This window comes from Protopterus annectens, chromosome 7.part0 (genome assembly GCF_019279795.1).
Source record: "Protopterus annectens isolate FY-2018-M chromosome 7.part0, PAN1.0, whole genome shotgun sequence".
Classification (NCBI taxonomy): domain Eukaryota; kingdom Metazoa; phylum Chordata; order Ceratodontiformes; family Protopteridae; genus Protopterus; species Protopterus annectens.
Genome location: NC_056739.1, coordinates 646533983 through 646554859, shown reverse-complemented (window position 1 = coordinate 646554859; position 20877 = coordinate 646533983). Strand labels below are relative to the sequence as shown.

The window sequence follows — 20877 nt, the reverse complement described above, 5'->3', positions numbered from 1 at the left end:
TCCTCGGACCCATGCTTTTCAACATCTTCATTAATAACCTTCACACTGTCATCCCTGATACAACAGTTATCCAATATGCTGATGACTCTACCTTAGTCTGTGCCACCTCTAACCTTCCTGTACTAACTAAAACACAAATAGCATTTTCCACTACAGAGAACTGGATGCACCAAAACCATCTCTCCCTCAACTCTAATAAATCTAAAATATTACTTTTCCCTCCTACCAGGGCTTTCTCTTTTGACAAAAATGCTTTCAAAGTCCTAAGCCAAACTAACACTGCCATAGAAGTAGTCCCTTCTGCAAAACTTCTCGGCATTACCATAGACGAACACCTTAAATTCGATATCTACATAAAGAAAACAAAGAAAACCCACCAAAAGTTAGGTATGCTCTATAGGAATAACCACTTTCTCTCTAACTCCTCTAGGCATACCTTGGCAACTACCTACCTTCTACCTTCGTTACTATATGGAGCCCCTCTTCTAACTAATCTGTCTTCTTCCAACACCTCAGAACTTGAAATTTGCTTTAATAAGATCTGTAAATTTGCCACTAAATCCAAAACCTCAACTCACCACTGCCTTACCCTATAATCTCTGAACTGGCTAGAACTCTCTAACCACCTAGACTATCTCCAACTAACCACCGCTCACAAATTAATATTCTACCCAGATAAATGCCCAGCCTTAACAAACATCCTTCCCCCATACATCCCAAATAGATCTCTGAGATCTGAACACCAAAACTTAATCTTCATCCACAAACCCAAACGTCCCACTGGCCAGCTTCTACTCTCTTTCTCTCTAGGTAAGAAATGGAACTCTCTCCCTCCTTCACTTAGGACTATATCTAATTCAGAATCCTTCAAGACCCGACTTTTCCTATACCTGTCAGCCAAACGGAAATGTTCCTGCTTTCACCCTACGTAAATTCTAGGGAATTTCTCCTTTGAGCTCTCTATACTCCTTGCACCACTCTACTCTCAAGCTTTTATTTCTATTCTCCCAAAATAGACAACTGACTTTCACAGATTAAGCAATTTCTCACTTGACTCCAAGTATGTAAATATTGTAAATATCAGTATTGCAATTGTCAAAAAAAAAAAAACTCAAGAAACCTCAGATTCTTCAGACGGTTGAATCATGTTGCACTGAATCGAAATACCTGTAAACTGTGTTCTCTATTATCTGTTAACTGTGTCTTATGATGAACATTTTATGCATTTGCATTTCCTGACTGTATGAAATTTATACATGTATTTTACCTTTAACAGAATGTAACCTTTATTATACTGTATTGCTTATGGATCTTTTCTCCCCGGGCCTCCACTGAAAATGGACACTTTATGGCCCAGTGGACTTCCCCGATAATCAAACTGAAAATAAATAAAAATAAATAAATAAAAAATTGTGCTTTTTCCCTGGGGAACCCCAGTTAAAAAAAAAACACTAATACAGTCTTGCAGCCTCAAAAAGTAATTTAATTATAATTTCTCCATAGGAACATAAAGTTTTAGAATGTTTAAGTTATCTTTTAAACTGTCAAACAAAAGGTACAGTAAAATCACACAACAGTCAAAAATACATTCCTAGCTTAAAATGTACTTTTCAAAAAAGGAAAGTAAGATTAAACATTAAAAATAATATATGGAAAGTTCTTCCCCACAGGGAATTTATCTGCCCAGCAATGGAAGAGCATAAGCTGACCATCAATTCTCGATAGCAGACAGAGGAGCGCTCTACTTGGTGGCATGAAAGCTCTGAAGGGGTTGGCACTGGAACATTTCTTTTAGTTAGTTCAGCTCGAGCTGCTTGACAGTTTGGGCATGTGGAAAGTGCCCTGAAGGTATGAAAGCTGGTCAGCTGCTGCATCCTATGCAGGATATAACCCATACCAATAGGGATACTGCAGAAGTGATCAATATGAAGAACATCACAATGAAGCTGTCCAGCCCCCTTGAATACAGAAAGGGTATTACTAATTTGAGAATGAAAGAAGTTCTTCCTATTGTCAGGAGGTAGTTTCCCTGTTCGTTCTATTGTCTAGCACACAAAGGCTTTATGCCACTAGCCAGCACACACTACACTTCTCAAGTGTGGAAAGAAACATGAGTGGGTAGTGGGTCTCATACCAAACATCCGCAATGTCCAATCAAGTGGTATAAAAACCTTACCAATCTCCTCTAGCTTAATTAGGTACTGTGCAAAATCAAACCATATGAAAAATACATCAGCCCTACTGCGTCCACTTCCCCAACACTCACGGATGGCTTCAGTTTAGACCTGCGGAGCCCCCAGGGAGTAAGATACCACCTAGATACCAAAGTTCAACTGCTGAGCCTGATTTCTGGGCCACTGTCTCAGGTTACTAGGAGCCTGTCACACTTGCTCCCATTATGACACATTTTGTCTGACACACCCATCTATTTATCACCCACTTATTCATGGCTTTGGCTTTGTTCTCCCACATATCCTTCTGTATGAAACCAGTTCTTACGGACCTAATCCTTCCCCATTTCTACCAAATCAGAACCAGTTTGTGGCTTTCTGGTAAAAGAATCAATAAAGAATATTAAAGAGCATTTTTGAATGAACTTAGTGCAAAGGAAGGGAGATAGTGGCTTGAACTGTTTCAACAAATATCCTGCAGATGTGCATCCAGGTTATTGATAATCCAGTCAGCAGTACAGCTAACTTAAAACAACAAAAATAAAAATATACCGATTAAAGTTCTTAATTTTATTATTTTACTTCTAAATATAAACTTGTGCATTGCCTGTCTCTTTCCCAAGTAAATAAGAAATGTACTGAAAAATTACCCAGCGCAATGAATACAACAGTAAAGTAAAGAAAAGACAAGAGTATGGATTTTGGATATTGGTTACTGCAGCCTACAGCTGTTCTCCTTATGAACTTCCAACTAACATTATCAGTTTTCTTACTCTTGAAATGTCTCTCAAAGTGGAGCCAAAAAAAATGGGAACATGAAGTCATTTATTACTAGCTGCTGTAGCTTTCTTAGCCTTCTTTTTTGCCGTTTTTGCTTTCCAACTTCTTTTTCTTTTTGCTCCCTTACTTTTAGTTTTCCTTTTCTTGGCTGGGGACACAACTTCACTTCCACTCGACTGATCTGGCAATGTACTAGAAGAGGTTTCCATGGAGACTGAGCTGTCATGCTTAGGCACGCCTGGGTTTGTTCGAGCCACTCCCACCTAGAACAGGAACGGCAAAGGGAAGAGGGAAAAAAAACAGTATCAAAAAATGAAAACTCCCTTTGGGCTTGAACTGAGTTGTGCACTTCATTAACTGTGGTCTCAATTCTACATTCTTGAAAATAACTGCAGTTTCATTTTTTTTCAGATATAGGTGTGTCCAGTAGTTTGCCCTAACCATGTAAAAAAAAAACAACTGGTCAGAGTTCATTGGAAAGTATTGCAGACTGTAGGCCACATTTTTCCCTTGACTTCATTTTTTTTTTAATTTCAGTTTTTCCAAGCAGAAACGCCCGAGTGATTTGCAGAAGTAGCTTTAAAGCCTTGGGACAAGGATTCTTGAGATAATACAACTTCAGTCATATTTTAGTATAGAATGAAATACAGCAATACTCAATACTTCATGCAGAAAACTTTTATCCACAAAAAATTTTGTTAATCGCAACATCCATCAGTACGGATGTAATAACACTTCAAGAGGAAATTCATCTATGTCTCACTTTCTCCATTACACTGTTACAGAATTATGAGCTTTAATATAGCCAAAGGAACACTCTGCAAATAAAATGGAGAAAAAACAATACACTGTCTGATCACCAAAAAAAATTAAACAATCTACCGGAATATATTATTTTACTCATTCATTTTCTGATACCCAGAAAAGCCCATGTCAATACTCAGTGGGTGAAGGCAGAGAATCAGTTCTGGACAGGATGCCAGTGGATTACAGATGCAGATGAGTATGGAAACACGCTACTAATTTTCTGACAAAAATCTTCACATAAAGGTTGTAAATGAAAAAATGGTAATATGATTTGTTTTCTTCTCTATCAATGTATGTGCAACTATATATTACCTGATAATTTAAAGTATTAAAAAAAGAATCTTCACATAAAGGAAGCTTATTTTCACTGTCACAGTGTACAAGGCATTTATTTTTGCCCATCATGACCTTGTGGAGGGCAAGACTGTTGACCTAAAATGACTTGAGTATTTCTTTAAAGGAGTTCTACATCTCTGTATACCTTTAAGGAAATTAAAAAATATGTTGCTGTTTTGTCAGATTACGTACAACATAAAAAGTATCTATCATATGAAACAGTTAATTTGCATGGTTCATGGTTTCTAACAACAGTGTGGTACAGATCTACTTTACATTTTATGTTATATATTTTATATTAAGTAAAATAAAAAAATTGTCCCATGTGTTGTTCCTTGCACTATCTTCACTCGATAAACCCATTTCTTATCCAAGCATTCTGTCAATATACTCGACTCCAGAAGGCAACTGTCAACAGCAGAATCCTGAAATTCTCTTGTGATGCTCTTCATATAGAACAGTCAATTACATTTCTTTTACAATAAATTCCTCAATTCCACCACCATATGAATTCTTATGCACAACCCTCTGAAACCAAGATTTAAAAATAATAATTTTTTTTTTAACTTCTGGATGGTGCAGTGGTGCAGCAGTAGCGTTGTTGCCTCACAGCAAGAGGTTCTCCGGTTCGATTCTCAGCTGGGGTGCCTTCTGTGTGGAGTCTGCATGTCATCCCTACATTTGTGTGGGTTTCCTCCGGGTGCTCTGGTTTCCTCCCATGTTACAAAGACATGCGTCTGGAGCATTTCTCCCTGGGCCTCCGCTGAAAATTGGCTCATTCCAAGTCGGACTTTCCCAGTTAACAAATGTTAAGTAAATAAATAAAATAAACTCTACTTACATTACTACTACCTGAACTCTGGTCTCCTCACCTTCAAAGTTGCTAACGTGAACATCTGTAGTGAGAATAAGTGTCCCAAACAAACTATGGCTCCAGCGTCATAATGTTAGTGCAGCAGCCATAACTGAATTACGGCTAAAAGAAGATTCCTGGACACCCCCACAGAAATTATACTACATTTAATGACAACTGTCCAAGAAACAGCCAAAGTTTTGGAGGTGTCATAATGCTAACAATAAATAACTAAATAAAATTAAATTTAAAAAAAAAAAAACATCTCCACAACTTTAACAGCAAAAAGTAACACTAACTGGGCATTAGTGCACAAGTAATTCTATCAAATTTACTAAACTATTTCTTAACACTACTTACGTCCCTCACTCAGGCTTCCTCACCTTAACAGAATCCCTTCTTTACATAATTCTTGTAGTATCTAAACACAGCAAGCTAGCTTTGTCAATTGTACATTAGGAAGCAGCACCCATGAATGACAACTCTCCGTACAGTAACAGCACTGACACAAGAGGCTGTCCAAAGAGCACAAACAGGTAGCACTCCTATAAAGCACCAAAGCACTCATGAATGGTCGGCCACACCTGATCTTTCTATATGACGACGCACCACACTATAATGGTGTTGACACGAGGCTATCCTCAAGGCGTGTTTTCTTTTGCTTAAATTGTAGAATTTAGACAGTTACAACAGCTGTGTTAATTTCTCTTCATTTTTTGTACTTAACTGTTTCTCCTTACATTTGAATGCATGATTTCACAGCTTTCTGAACTTACTGCACATGCATGCACTGATCAACCTCTGCAAGTGGGGCTGCACAACAATTTAGCCTGGTTCCTTTGTTAACATTGCTCAGTTATTCCCTGTTTTTCCTGCCCACTATGCAGCCTTGCTATTTCTGGCCATTGAGGTGTCAGATTCTGTCCTAGTATGCATCACAACACATGCAATGCCCTTGCTCTCTGTTCTCTCAACCTCTCACAAACTGAAGGTTGGCATCCCATAACAAATGCACTGCAAAAATCTATTTGCATTTGTTATTCTACTTAATGAAGTGCCCCCGCTGTTCATTTCCCTAGTCAGTTTGTGCAATACTTAACATGAAAGTCACAAACCAAGCATGTTCTTACAAAACATTTCTGCTATTTTTACAAGTCTGATGGACACATCATGCCTTATTGTATAGTGATGCCATGATGACCTGTAAAAGCACATCCACTTGTACTGATTTGAACCTTGACCTTGTCCCTACTATTGTAGTACATGTTTAGCACTACAGCTGTTATGCAAGCTGTGGAATTAGACGTGAAGAAGGATCAGTCACACGTGAGTTTATTGTATGCTGCTGTTCACGAATGTCACACTAGTTCTGGCCACCATACACCTAGTTTCTCATACATTCTACATTAAGTTTTATGGAGAGTGCTGCATTACTGTAACTTTTGTTCCAGTCTTTCTGCTTCCTCTTCTATACGATTAACTGCCTATTCCATTCAAAATATGGTCTCAAGTTTCACTAACTCTGAAAGGCTCCAGACAAACTCTAATGAATTTTGACACCTTCTCTCATCAGAATGTTAACCTCCTCTGAACTTGTAACCTACTGTACTATCATTTCTGCCTACTAACTTCTTGCCCACTTTTTCAGTCAGTCACACTACTACTTCTCCTCCTCTTGGCTTATCCCATTAGGGGTCGTCACAGCAGAACAACGGTCCACAGAATGCTTGTCAGTGGAGTTTTTACGGTGTTGAGTTGCCAGCCCGGAGCCCAACCTTCCACAGAAGGCACATATTTATTTATATTTGTTTACTGGGAAATTCCGACTGGACGCAGGTCCTTTTTCAGCAGATGCCCGGGGAGAAAAGCCTCACATCATGTACATGACAGTGATACAAAGTTGCAGCAATAGTAAACAACATTACAGGTTGTTGCCTTTAATACAATAACAAGATACTGATTATCAACAGTATATACAGAAAATGCTGCAAGTTAAGATAGCTTCTTGTCATTTATAATATTAGTAACAAAGTTGTCAGACATGATGTTAAAGTATGTAAAGACAACTAGCTATTTCTGACTGTGGTTAGTAGTGGCAATAGTATAGTTGGGTTAAGAGTCTGGGGGGGGGGGTAAGTCTGGATTAGAACAAGGACAAAGCCAGTGCAAATTTAAGTGGAATTTGAGTGCAGTCTTGAAAAGGCTGCTGGACATGCACACACTTACACCTAGGGCCAATTCACCTGTAGCATGTCTTTGGAATGTGGGAGGAAACCGGAGCACTCAGAGGAAACCCATGCGACCAGAGGGAGGACATGCAGGTTCCGCACAAAAGGCACGTCAGCTGAGAATCGAACCGGAGAAACTTTTCCTGTGAGGTGGCAATTCTAACCGCTGCACCACCATGACAGACTTCAGTTACTCACACTACAATTCCTCCTTTGCACTCTTTTCATAACTTCTCTCTTTTTGCAATTTCTTTTTTTTTTTTTTTGCAATCTGTCCCCAAACAAGTACATTGTCTTATGCTGGTCCTCTTCTCTCCAACATTTTTCTCTGTATTTACAGGTGCACAAATAACTGGTGAAATTCCTACCAAGAATCAGCACACAAAATTGTTGACTACCACTGGTCTTTTGCAGAACTTTCCATACTGTTTCAGAACTGGCATACACAGCTGTCCAAGTGATGTATTATTTGTTTAATTTGCACAGTCTGAACAGTTACATTTAATTATTTCTTTGAATTTATTTACCAGGGTATAGCGCTAATTATTTCTGACCAACTTCATTCTCAACCTGGAAACAAAAACTGACCAGACATACAAAACAGACAAGAGTACAATAACACAAGTGACAGTAAAACAGTACAATGGTAGAGTAATGTATTCATTTACAATATGTATAAAAGTTTCAGAACATTTAAAAAAAATATTGTAGAATAAATTAGAGACATGAAAAGGATTTCAGTGGCTGAGTTAAGAGAGGAGATGACACAGTAGACTTAAGTTATATCTGGCACCCAAACTTGGTGTCCTGCAGTGTCTGCCAGAATGACACTTTAGAAACACTTGCATAAGCAGGGATTTCCAAAAAGTGTCTTTCATTCTGATATTTAGTAATCATTCTCAAAATAAGTAAAAAAAAAATCACATTTCAAGCCCACTGACTTGAGCTTTGCTTGCAAAGACAACCATGTTAACCATAATCACTTCTTTGTCTGCCAGAACATGGGTCTTCCAAAGCTTCATGGACTTAGTGTGTATACACATACTGATGGACTCCCACAAGTTTGGGGAAGCAAGTCCACTTCACCCCCCACCCCTAATTTCCCTACCACCTCTGCCGTTCTTTTATAATTGCTCCCTGCCTCCTCCCACCCATTCACTCCTCCCATTACAGCTACATTGTATTTATCCTCGCTCAAACTGGGAAAAGCAGATGGAGAAGTAGTTATTTGCAGGAGAGACGAAGAGTTTAAATACAATATTAAAAAAGAAGGCAAAAGCATTATAACACCGTGGTAGGAATGTCTTACATAGTAAAACTCTAATACAATATTTGTCATACCAAAACATTACAACTTAGGAGGAGTCTGTATAACACAGTAGGAATAGATCTAATATTGGAGTACATACAATTATATTTACACAATTACTTTAGGTTAATCTGGGCTATAATGACAGAAAGCATGATAAAGCAGAAGAGAGGACAGGTAGAACAGTGAGTGAAGTACAAGAGATGGAGGTGGGTGATGTGAGGGTGGAGAAGAGATGGATAGTCGGATGCAGACAGAGATGGAGTTTGTGGAGGAAAGTACAGGATAGGAAGAGAGAGATATGGGATAATCTAGCATGGATGTCTTAGCATTACATAATGAAGTGAATGTAGGGAGATAGGTCAGAGTAAGCACAGCGGAGTCATGGAGTTAATTACTGAAGTGTGGAGAAAAGCACTAACAAGCAATACGTGTGTGCAAAAATGTTGAAATAATGTGTAAAATTAGCGATACTTGTGATGTCTCTTAGGTAAGCAATGAATGATTCTCATGCCTGAGATATTACTGAGAAGCTGTGTTTAGAGAGGTGGGGAGAGAGGCAGTGACAGGACTGTGACCTAAAGTTGCAAGACATGGTTCTTTAAGAGTCAAATGGAGAAAAAAATGAAGTCTTGGCATAAGACTTTGTGGATAAGGTAGGCTAGAAGGGTGCTTCTTTCATTAAGGAGAAAACATTTTGCTTTCATTAGGAGTGAGCAAACATTTTGCTTTAATTAGGAGTGAGCAATCTACTGAAAAACTACTCAACACCTTATTTCTAATTCTTCTAGTGACTCATTTCTGTCAATCATTTTGCTTAACTACTCCAGGCAATTTTTTAAATCCCCCTTCCCAATCAAGTTCATTCAGCTCTTCCCTAGAAAATCTATCTTGTCCCTAAAATATTTCTTTTCTTACTCAACAAATTTAATCAACAGCCCGTCACTCATTAAACCTCTTGACATCCACCCCTTTGATCTGTCACCAATTATTTATCCTCTCTGTAAAACATCCACCATCTACTAACCCCATAGAACAGTGATGGTGAACCTTTTGGACTCGACATGTCAAATATTCGGAAAATGCCTACCTAGACTCTGCTGGCATGTCATCCCCCCCCCAGGAACAAGAGAGAGAGAATTCTTTACATATTCATTTAAAGAATACAGTCCAATCATGTGCTGCTGTGCGTTATAAAATTAAAAGAAAAATCAGTGACTTACAATAGAGAAAACAATATGCACACTGATAATTGGACTTAAAACAGTGTACCAATTGAATTACCCTACTTTTAATAGTAATCTTGAATTGAACTTGAAAAAATATGGAACGCATTGCATTTGATCTGATTAACATCAATTAATGACTTTTTTGTTGCTGAGTTTTAAAATATAGGTGCAGGGACACATATTTCTTGTAATTTTGTTCATTCAGTTTCTTTGGAAACTCAATTGTTGGTGAATGCTGGTGTCACCCAAAACGTCGTGGCATGTCATAGGTTCGCCATCACTGCCTTAGAATGTTCCTCATTCTCATGATTCTTCCTTCTTCTTAGCTGTTTACTTCACCACCACACTCAGCAATCTCACCTCCTCACTTTACTTCTCTTTTGGAAATCTATCCTACAGTCCCACAGTCATAACATTAATTCCGATAACACATTTTCGTTTTCCTTGCCCTCATACTCCCACTAGCTTCTCATGTGCATCTCTGCTTTCGGGGACACAAAACTTCATCACCCAGTCCTTCAAGTCTCACCAACAACTTCATGGCTGTAAACATCTCTGCAAATTCGCACTCCATATTAGACCCAATACTGAAAGCAACCCAGGACTATCCTACAACTCTTTCCTTCAATAACAGTTCTAACTCCCATATCTCCCTCGCATTAATCAGTGCTCAAAGTATATTTAACAGACTTCACACCAATGCCTTATCCTCCTACTCCCCAAACATCACTGTAGTGACACTGGGATGGTTTAAAAGCAAGAGTCTTAACTTTTGACACCTTCTCACCTCATTTAACTATCACGACTCATATCCAGGTAACAGACAAGGAGGTGGTTTCTAGACTCATCTGATCCCAACAGGTATTACCTGATAAAAAAATGTAGCCTACCTATAGTGGAGTACATCCCTCTTATAGGCTCACCAAACCTGGTGCAGTAGCTGGTTCTCGCCAGGATCTACAAGTAAAAAGAAAAGGAAAAGCTTCTATTTGAAGTAATCTACTGTTATATTCCTGTAGGTATTTTGCAGGTGGACACCTAATCAGAGTAGAATGTACATGTTCTCAATGTCAAGTAATAAAAGCACAACGCAATCCTTCTTTGAGCTTTTTGTCAAATTGGACAACTTAAAAGTCAAAACACTTAAGTTTCCATTACCTTGAGTACACCACTTCAACAGTTTATTTAGAATATACTCTGTCACAAAAGAAAATGCTGCCAGCCTAACTATCTGGAATTTTGTAAATAATTATGTCATTTGAGAATATTAACATGACTGATATAGAAGTGTGACAGAAGGAGATACTGCCAGCACAGCTGTCTGGAATTTTGTAAATATCATTTGTGAATATCAACACGATTCATATGCTTGTCTTACTAATGTATTAGAACTGTAGGTTATATATATATTAAACTGCTGGTAGAGAAGTGTGTGTTGAAAAGGGTTTGTACAGTACTGAGCCTAGATGTGTGACCACAGTGTACCCTGCTGGATTAGAACAGAAATATATATATACTATTGTAGCTGTGTGACTGTATATATTTTAACTGTGGAAACTAGAACATACAGGGTTAACTTGCAAAACTTCCAGAAAATACTTGAAATTAAATTTTATGATTGTGCTAAAAGTTAGTTTCAATGCATCAAGGAAACAGGATGTCTAGAACTAGGGTGCCATCTGCTATTGTTTTATGTCTTCTAAGAGTTGCAAAGATCTGAGAGATACGCTTTTTTCATAGAGAGATGCTAAAATGCCGGCAGTTTCTAGCAAGTGGAGGTTTTCACCTGGGATAGTCAGATGACAAAAGTGATGTCATCCTGCAAGTATCCCAGCAGCAATATTTGAGATATTAATTTACGAACTATCTGAGAGAGAGAAGGCACTTTGTATTTTGTCTCTGACCTGGAAACACCCACTCACCACTTCTGCCTGCTTGTTGTTCTGTAAGTAAGTTTTTAGGGCATAGTAACTCTTTTAGATTCAGATAGGAATATAGTAAAGTATAGCTTAGATGTTTTCTTTATTTGAGACTGCCCTGCAATGTTGTTTTAAAAATTTCCTGTGATTTTGAACTCTGACGCAACTGATTACTTACAGAGTATTGTCTTATTCTTTTATTATTTTTTATTATATACATTTAAACCCATTATTGTGGCTGATATCTGTGAGACATATTTAAGCTCTTAGAGTAGTCGCATATCTATTTGGTGACACTGTGGGCCACTCCTAATAGCCTTATCTCTAGGTCAAACTACCATCAGGCTACATTTTTTATCAGTAAGCTTGGACACCCTTTGCTAAAGACCTTAACGTAGCTAATAAGGAGCTGGCTAGTGGCAGTGAAAACTACCTTATAGTCTGGGAAGAAGGGGGATAGCTAGTAAACCAGTACCAGCCTTTCCCAGGTGTGTGTGTGTGTGTGTGTGTGTGTGTGTGTGTGTGTGTGTGTGTGTGTGTGTGTCAGCTATTTTGGCAGGGACACGAAGTACTGGTTGGACAGAGAGGGTGCTGGAGGTCTTAGCTTGGCCACTCAGCTGGGATCTCAACTTTATAGCTGTGCCAGTGGGGAGTCTTATAGGGGATCTGGAGAAAGAGGGAGAAACCAACCCCAGACTGACTGTGATCTGTGTGTGCTCTTAAGGGAAATTGCACTTTACTGTTTGTGTACTTGCCATCCTCCCAGAGTGTACGTCCCCCCACTGTTGCCAGTGGTGAGGATTGAGGCTCCTTGATTACTGGGCCAGTGCTGGGGCATCACATACTCATTTTATTGATCTCTTATACATTTATTGTAAAATATTTTTGGTAGTAACAGGAAACTTTACTGAGCCACAAAAGTGAAATACAAGTGCTTCAGTCTCCAAAACAGTTTCCAAGGGCTGTACATTACTTCAGATTAATGTCAGACTCTGACATTAACACTGATCTGAAGAACTCTTCAGCTAGTGAAACAGGGTTTCTTGTTGCCACCAGAAGCTTTCTGCAGAGAGGTAATGGTTATTAGCCATTAAAAAGTAATTGTAACTAGTACCCAATGACTTCTAAATGTCAACTGCTAAATTGCTATTTACTTATTCTGTCTTACTGAAATCAGCCAATCTGTTGATGTCATCTGTACCTGCCTTGTGACCCAGGTTGTGGCTGAAAAAGGTCCTCTAACATGCTACTCCCTCACCCACTTATTAACAAGCAAATTAATTAATTTAATGTTAATCATCCCATAACCTAAGGGAGCTACTTTGTTATAAAGTACAGCACATTCCAAAGAAGACACAACTGTGAGATAAATGTCTGTACCAACAACAGGCCTTGCTCATGCTACCCCACGTTGGTTTAGGCCATTAAAGTGGGTATTTGTGATGTTTCCATATTTTGGTGCAAGCAGGAGGTCAAGCAGGAAATGGCTGTTTGCAGCCTTGTAGGTCAGACAGAGATCACCATGTAGCTAAGAGACACAACACACCGATACAACCTTTACTTGATCTGTATAGCTTAAACAGCTCGCATTCATTACCTCTTTTTTTTTTGGTGAGAACACATTGTGATTTTTCTAGCTGGACCATATTTATTCTGTTGACCGGGTTAGTCCCACTAGGCCAGTGACCTCTTTTTAAGGAAAATTTGGCCAGGGCATTGGGGAGCTTTCCCTACTCTTTGGAGCTGTTAGATGGAGCTAGAGGGCTCCTACAGATGAGAGGAAGAGGCCTAAGGTAAGCAGCAGCATGGAGGAGGGAAAAGTTATGGAGAGCTTAGCGGTGGAAAGTGAGAATTTGGAGAAAAAATGTCTTGATATAGTGCTTCGGAATGTAAAGAATCTTGTGTGGTGGATGTCTAGCTGTTTCCATGGAGAAGGAAGTGAGTGAGTCTGTACGCCACCAGATAACAGGACTGGTTGTCAGGAAGACTTACAGATGATGACCTGTTAAAAAAAATCAAGCAGGATGATCCAGGTGACAGTTCTGGTGTTTCAAAGGGCAAAATGGCAGATAACCTTTTTGGAGGTGCTGAGGATGGTTATATGGAAAAAGAACCAGGTGAAGTGATGGTAAAGAATGCTGTAGTTAAAACTTATACAGTGACATATTTAAAAGAGGAAAGTGGTAACAAACTGAGAAGGTGTCTGGGTTTTCTGGCAGCAGATAATGCCGTAACTAAAACAAGCACTGACAAGCAAAAAGGGAGAGGAAAAATAAACTTTTTTAACAGAAGTAAAAAACAATTATGGGAATAAGAACAAAAACAAAGCCACTATAACTGACAGATATTACGTATGGGACAATCTGGTAACTGTTCTGGGTTTTAAAGCCCAAGAAATTCAGTCTTTTATACATACAGATTCAGAGACTTTTTTGTGACAAAACATTTGAAATGGATGATGAAATTTCTGGAACTGTGTAACAAAAAGGAGGACATTTATCCATGAAACAATTATTTGTTTTGTGGTAATAACTTAATGTTACTTTGCAGTTTAGAACTTCTGAACTGGAAGAACATGATGTTAATAAAGGCATGTAGGGTCTGTGTGAAACTGTTGATAATATTTTGAAAGTTAGAGAATGGAGAAATTATGGAATGGAGGTTGGAAGCTGTTTTGAAATATAAAATCCACACCATGAAACACTTGCCAAATGTTATGTTTGCTGCTGGTCATAGAGGGACAATAGGATATGCTGTCCATCCTAAATCGTTTTTTTTTCTTTTTTGGGGACTTTTCTCATTTAATGAACGATTGCAACAATCAGTGTGGGACGAAAGGACATACAGCAAGAAGGTGGATGCCTGAATGCAGGTTGTGTAAAAGAAAAAAAAACATTTCTGGATGGATTGTTAAGAGCAAACCGTAAATAATAAAAAAGAAGAGAACAAGGAATAAGACATACACAAAGAAGGACAAGTGACTGGGAGATATGGTGGACAAGGTGAAGAAGAAACTGTAGAATATGAAAAAATATGGAAGGGAAAAACTGAGAAGAGAGACTGCATGCAGGAAGAGAGGTCAGGGAGAAGGGATTGATAGTAATAAGTATTTTGAAGTTCTAGCCACTAAACAATCTGATTCTGAGGATCAAGAATTATTTGTTTATAAAATCAGGAAAAATATTCAATTGTAGAAAGCACATAAATAAGAAAACCAAAATTTAAAAATAATCCCACTGAACATAAAAAGAAGGAAAGGCAACAATTTTTAAGTATTTTCAGTAAATATGAACAGTATTATTAACACTATAAGAACTGTAATAAAGATAGGGATACTGTAACGGCGTGCTAAATGTGAAGTGGATGTTATTCTGTTACAAGATGCAAGATTCCCGACAAGTGGATACAGACTGTAAACAGTAAAACTGTGGGGTGGAAACAGAATATGGAACTTAGGAAGTGAACACTGTTCCAGATTGGTTGTGTTATACATAAAGTACTAGATATAAGCATCAGTAATGATGGGAAGGCCAACTGTTGTGGATGTGAGGTGGACAGAACATGTTTATAGAATTATAGCATTATACAGATAACTAGCAAGGAAAGACAGAATCTGTTTCATGAAATACTATACTATGTGGCGGTTAACATGAAAATTGTAATTGCAGGGGACTTTGTGATTAAAGGGGGAAATGTAAAAAGAAAGGGAATGTTGTACAAATACAGAAAGTGATAAAATGTGTTAAATTAGCTTACAGAAGTGAGGCACTTGTATCTGAAATTGAATATTTTTTTATCAGAAAACCTAGGGGTAGAAGATGGTAATACAGTTTTGACGTGTTTTTCAGACCATTTTAGCAATGTGGATGGAGGTGATGGAAGAAAGGGAGTATATTAAATATGGATGGAGGTGATGGAGAAAGGCAGTATATTAAACTAGGAAATGGAATAAAAAGAATAAATAAAAATTGATGAGATAAAACTGGAGAGTTGAGAAGTACTGAAGTTATGGAAGGATCAAAAACCCATGAAAAACTGGTGGACTGAATTTAAAAAATAAAAATGTACCATTTTCAATGACAGTGTGACAATGTGAGGTATTTCCGGCTATGCCACAAGAAGTAGGGCAGTGGATGTGTAACATGCCAGCAAAGCCAACTGGAGTTTTGTAAAAATTGTATTTCATTTGTATATCAAACTGATTTCTACAGGTGCTTGTGTTAAAAATGTATTTGTAAAGTTGCTTGTGTTAAAAAATGTAACAGTGGACAGAATTTTATTTTTATTTATTTGTAGTTGGTTTACCAGGATAGTCCATTGGGCCAAAAGAACCTGTTTTCAATGGAGTCCTGGGGAGAAAAGCTCCAAAAAAAAGCTCCAAAAGTAGCAAGGTTACAATAAGGTATTTGGATACAATTATACAATTACTATGGACTAGTAAAAAAATGAAGGAAACTTAGAAATACAGAAGACTAGTGTACAAATATATACAAATATTACAATCTTGTATAGCTGAAAAATAAACAATTTACAATATTGAAACTGAGAAGCTTTTCATTTAAGTATGAAAAGAAAAGAAGTATATCTGTATTCAGACTGCATGGCAACTATTGAAATGAATGCATTGTAACAGAGGATACTGGAAGAAAACAGGTCAATCTCAGTCCAGTTAACTTAGAAAAATATCCTGAAATGAAATTACTTAATTTAGGCCATAAAGATTGTATCTCACATGTCTCAATGCAGCCAGAGACAAAATGTCTGCACTAGGAAGCCTTCTGTAATGTCCTTGTAGTGAACTAATTGCTACTCTGGAAGGGTGAATGTTTGAAATTGTTTTATGACTTCCAGAGGCTGCAACAGATCTTAGCAAAGCCCTATCTGTGTGTATGGTAACACGTGTGTGAGATTCTGGTTCAGTTTCCAGTTAAGGGGTTAAGTATGGGAACTAGAAGTCAAATGACCAGATGTACATGATGTCATTCTGCAATCCAGAACAAAAATTATGTTTTAATACTAGATGAGACTGAAGTCTCAGAGCAGTCTGGTTTTGGAACCTAACATAGAAAGATCTCACCAGCTTCACTTGCCTTGCTTTAGTAAGTAACCAGGGAATAGTAATTCTTTAGATCAGTCAGGAAAATATAGTGAGATTAGTTAAGTACTGTTTTTCTGTATCTGTGTGAATCTATTCATCTGTGTTATTTTAATATTTCCTGTGACTGAAACTTTGTTTATTGTAAATAGATACTTAGTATTTTCATGTTATTTTATTGTTTATCATTAAATACATTTAAACTTTCATTGTGGCTGGTCTTTTAGAGAATATTTTAACCTTTGAGAGTACTTATATTTATTTGGTGACACTGGCAGCTCCTGGAAGCCTTACTGCATTGGTCAAACACTACCATTTGTATTGGCATTAATTTCACTCAGTATAATTGGGTGCCCTTGTAAGAGCCTTAGAGTAGTTGGCTTTGGAGTGTCCTGGTGGCAGTAACTATCTTATAGTCTGGGCAGAGGGACATAGCTAGTAAATCTGTGCTAGCCTTTCCCAGGTGTGTGTATGTGAAAATCAAATCTCAAAGAGTGTGTGCGCCAGCTACTTGGAGCAGGGACACAGAGCACTGGTTTCACAGAGAGGATGGTGGAGGACTAGGCCTGGGACACTCAGCTGAGTACTCAACTCTATAGCTGTGCCAGTGGGGAGTCTTATTGGGGGCCTGGTGATGGGGGGGGGACCCAGACCCCAGACTAGTCTGTTCCTTCTGTTCTAAGTGAAATTGTGCCTGGTGCAGAGAGCTGCATCTGGGAATAGTGTGTACCTATGTTTGTTCCAAGTGAACGTCCCTCACCAGTGTCAGTGGTGGAGGATTCAGGCTCCTTGATTACTGGCTCAGAGAGGGGAAGTCACAGGCAAGGTGATGTACAAAAGGAAGAGAAAGCGAAACATGGGAAAATGTATAGAAATGTATTATAGAATTTAGAGAATAATACAAGATATTATTATAATATGGAAAAAAATAAAAGAAATGAAAAATTAAGGCATTTCTGTTTAGGCAGAGATATTACTTACAAGGGAGAAGGTATTGGCATATTTGGGTAAAATAATAGAGGAGGATATTAGTACAATGAGGAAAATGGAAAAGGAGTAGTGTGATACAGCATATAGAAAATATGTAGAAGAGTAAAAAGCAGGAAATATGACAGAGAATTGAAACTAAAAAAAAAAAAAAAATTCCAGAATGAGTTAAGGAAGATTTTGAAAAAAAAACTACATATTCGAGCATTGGATAAAGTACTTAGGAAAGTAAATGTTGATTCAGTCTTACAGCCAGATGGTATAGGCTACGGAATGTAGAAGAAATTAATAGATTGGGGCAAATAGTACTTTGTAAATGTACTGAATGAATTGCTGAAGGAAGGGATTTTTATGAAGACATATGCAGTAGGACATTAAAATTTACATGAAAAGAATGAACTAAAAAATGGAGACCCATTACACTGAACACTGTTTATACATTTTTATGAGAATAATATACAGGAGAACAGAAGGAACAATATGGGATATGATAGAAGAAAGTATATATGGTATAAAAGGGACGGGATCTCTAGAAATTATATTAGTTGTGAGAGAAATTATGGATGATACTATATGTGAAAGGTAGGATGTGGAACTTATTATAGGTGATGTCAGAAAGGCACTGATACAGTAGGACCCGACTCTTTGTTGAATTTTATGGAAATATATGGAATAGGTAAGACCATTAGGAATGTATGTATGTCACCATATCAAAATAATAGAGTGAAAGTGTTGGTGAATGGATGGCTGAGTAAAGAACTCCCGAAGTGTGGTATAAGATGCACCAATAATGGAAAATTGCATTGGTAATGAATGTGATAGTGAGTGAAGCAGCCTATAAAATGAAAGATGCTAGACATGTGATGCAAAAGGAGGTGGTATAAACAGAAACTACAGTTATAGTTACCAAGAACAAAATAGAGATGAGGGATGTTGGTTTGTCTGAATAAATGCTTAAAGGAAAAGGGTATGACCCTGAATACAGATAGATGAAAATATTTGGGTGATGTGGTGAAACTTGGGGGGTGTATTTTCAATGAAGGAAGTGTCTTTGCTAGGGATAAAAATCTGAAAAATATATTAGTAGTTATGATGTAATGGGAAGGTTTGTAAAAAAAAAAAAAAAAAAAAAGAGAAATATGTCTTCTGTGGAGGACGTATAGATTAGCATTAAAGGAAAAAGGTATATCTAGTGAATTCTGCATTAATGGGAAAAAAATAACATACATGTCAAATGTTTACATGATCCCAGAAAAAATATGAAAAGGAAATTGTGCAAGTGGTGTTTTCTTTCATATGGGGTTCAAGATTATACCCAGTGAAAAGAGATATGTTGTACATGAGTGGAGATGAAGGGATATTGAGGTTACTAAATCCAGTTGTTCATTCCACTTCTTTAAACTTGTATAGCATATTAAAGTGGGTAAAGTAAGAGATTGAGAAATTAGTAGCGAATATACTTAAAGTACAAAATGTTCTGGGAGATGATGAGAATAAGAAAAAGAATATGTAAATGAAGAAAAAAAAAATCAAGAAAAAAATACTAACATGAAAAGTGAAAATTGATGACAGAGAAAGAAGGATGTTGTAGAATAATGTAATGAAACAATATTATGTACATCCATAGGAAATTTTACCAGAAGAAGTGATTAAAGCCATTAAAGTAAGGAAAATGTCATGTACCATGATAGTGTCAGGGTTTCGTATGGAGACTGGTCATAAATAAGTTACCTGTAAAGGGGCATATGCCATATAAAAAGAAAGTTGAAATAGTGTGTTTATTCTGTGGGGAGTAAGAAACAACAAAGCATGTCATTTTGAAATGTAAAAGAGTGGTGAAGCTATAGAAAAAGTTTTGTAAATATTTTTTTTTTGAGAATATTAATGCCATGAACAATATAGATATGAAATATGACTATGTACAGATACTATATGAACAAGAAAGAAAAAAAATATGCGAAGGGTAGGCAAGAATTTATTTGATGCAATATGGGTTATTTGGAATGAAAGACAATGAAATTGTGTTTAATGGCAAATGGATTTTGGCAGATATATTGTAAAAAAAAAAAAATTGTGGAAGATGTAATGGGGGTCAATTATGGAAGAATAACAATGAGGATGTCATAAACAATGATAAATAGCAGCAAAAATATAAATGTGTATATATGAGCCTGTAAATATGTACATTTTGTGAGTCTATGCCAGTTGGCTGAAGGATCAAACTGTTGAAACCCATTTGGTTCATCAACCTGTTCTGAGATCACACTAGGGTGAGGATCGGGGAATTTGCCCTTTCCCCACTGTACTGCAATCTTTGAGTTGGTATAAATAATTAGCAAGTCGTGGAGGAAAACAAAAGGGGTGATGGTGGGCCATGGATAAATGGTAGGACACAATGGACTGTAGTGAGAGAGGCAATGTCAGGAGTTAAAAAGAGGATTACAGGGCTGCATGAGTGCAGTAGTCTCCTGTGTGTTTGTCTCAGTCATATTTGAGGGAATGAAAAGCAGGATCAGTCTCTTTGTTGATGGCACAAAGATAGGCGTAGCAGTGGTAGATGGGGAGATCATCAGCAAATGATTTTTAAATGTGGAATAAGTGAGCAGAAAGGTTGTAGCCAAGGTTTACTGCAATCAAATGCAAAGTTCTTCACTTTTGCCACCACAAACCTGGTGTCCAGTATCAGCTGGAGGAGGGAAACGTAAGACAAAAAAGCAAGAAAATAATCTGGGAATGTTGATCACAGTTAACCAGGAGCAGAGTGAGACAGCAGTGACAACAGGAAAGTGAATGCAGAGTTGCACCCTGACATTCCAGAAGCAAAAAGGCAAGACTTTCACTCTACAGGGCCTTGCTAACATCACGCCTTGAGTATGGTACGCATTCTGGATGATAGATAAAGAAACACAGACAAGTCTACTAGAAGGAAAGCAAACCAAAACATCCATGGAATGGTGGGAAAGGAATATGGCCAGAAGTTAGAGAAGATGCTTCTTTTTTCACTTGAGACCAAAATTGTGTGTGTGTGTGTGACAGTGGCAGTTGGACATGATACTGGTGCAGAAGATAGCACTAGGAATATGTGAAGGCATAATCCTGAACAGTGAGCACACAGGAAGAAGAAAGGAGCACATACTACTCCGCCCTGGATTTCTGAAAGCAC

At 37.6% G+C, this 20877-nt stretch overlaps 1 protein-coding gene across 1 annotated transcript in view; it reads right to left on the bottom strand.

Annotated features, from left to right (window-relative positions):
- Window positions 1-1465: 1465 nt before the first annotated feature.
- ICE2 (interactor of little elongation complex ELL subunit 2) overlaps window positions 1466-20877 on the bottom strand; it is a gene marked incomplete in the record, with an annotated part of 1939141 nt that continues 1919729 nt past the window's right edge. The window contains 1 exon segment of the mRNA XM_044077213.1: window positions 1466-3214. Within this exon segment, the coding sequence (XP_043933148.1) occupies window positions 2993-3214 (222 nt within the window).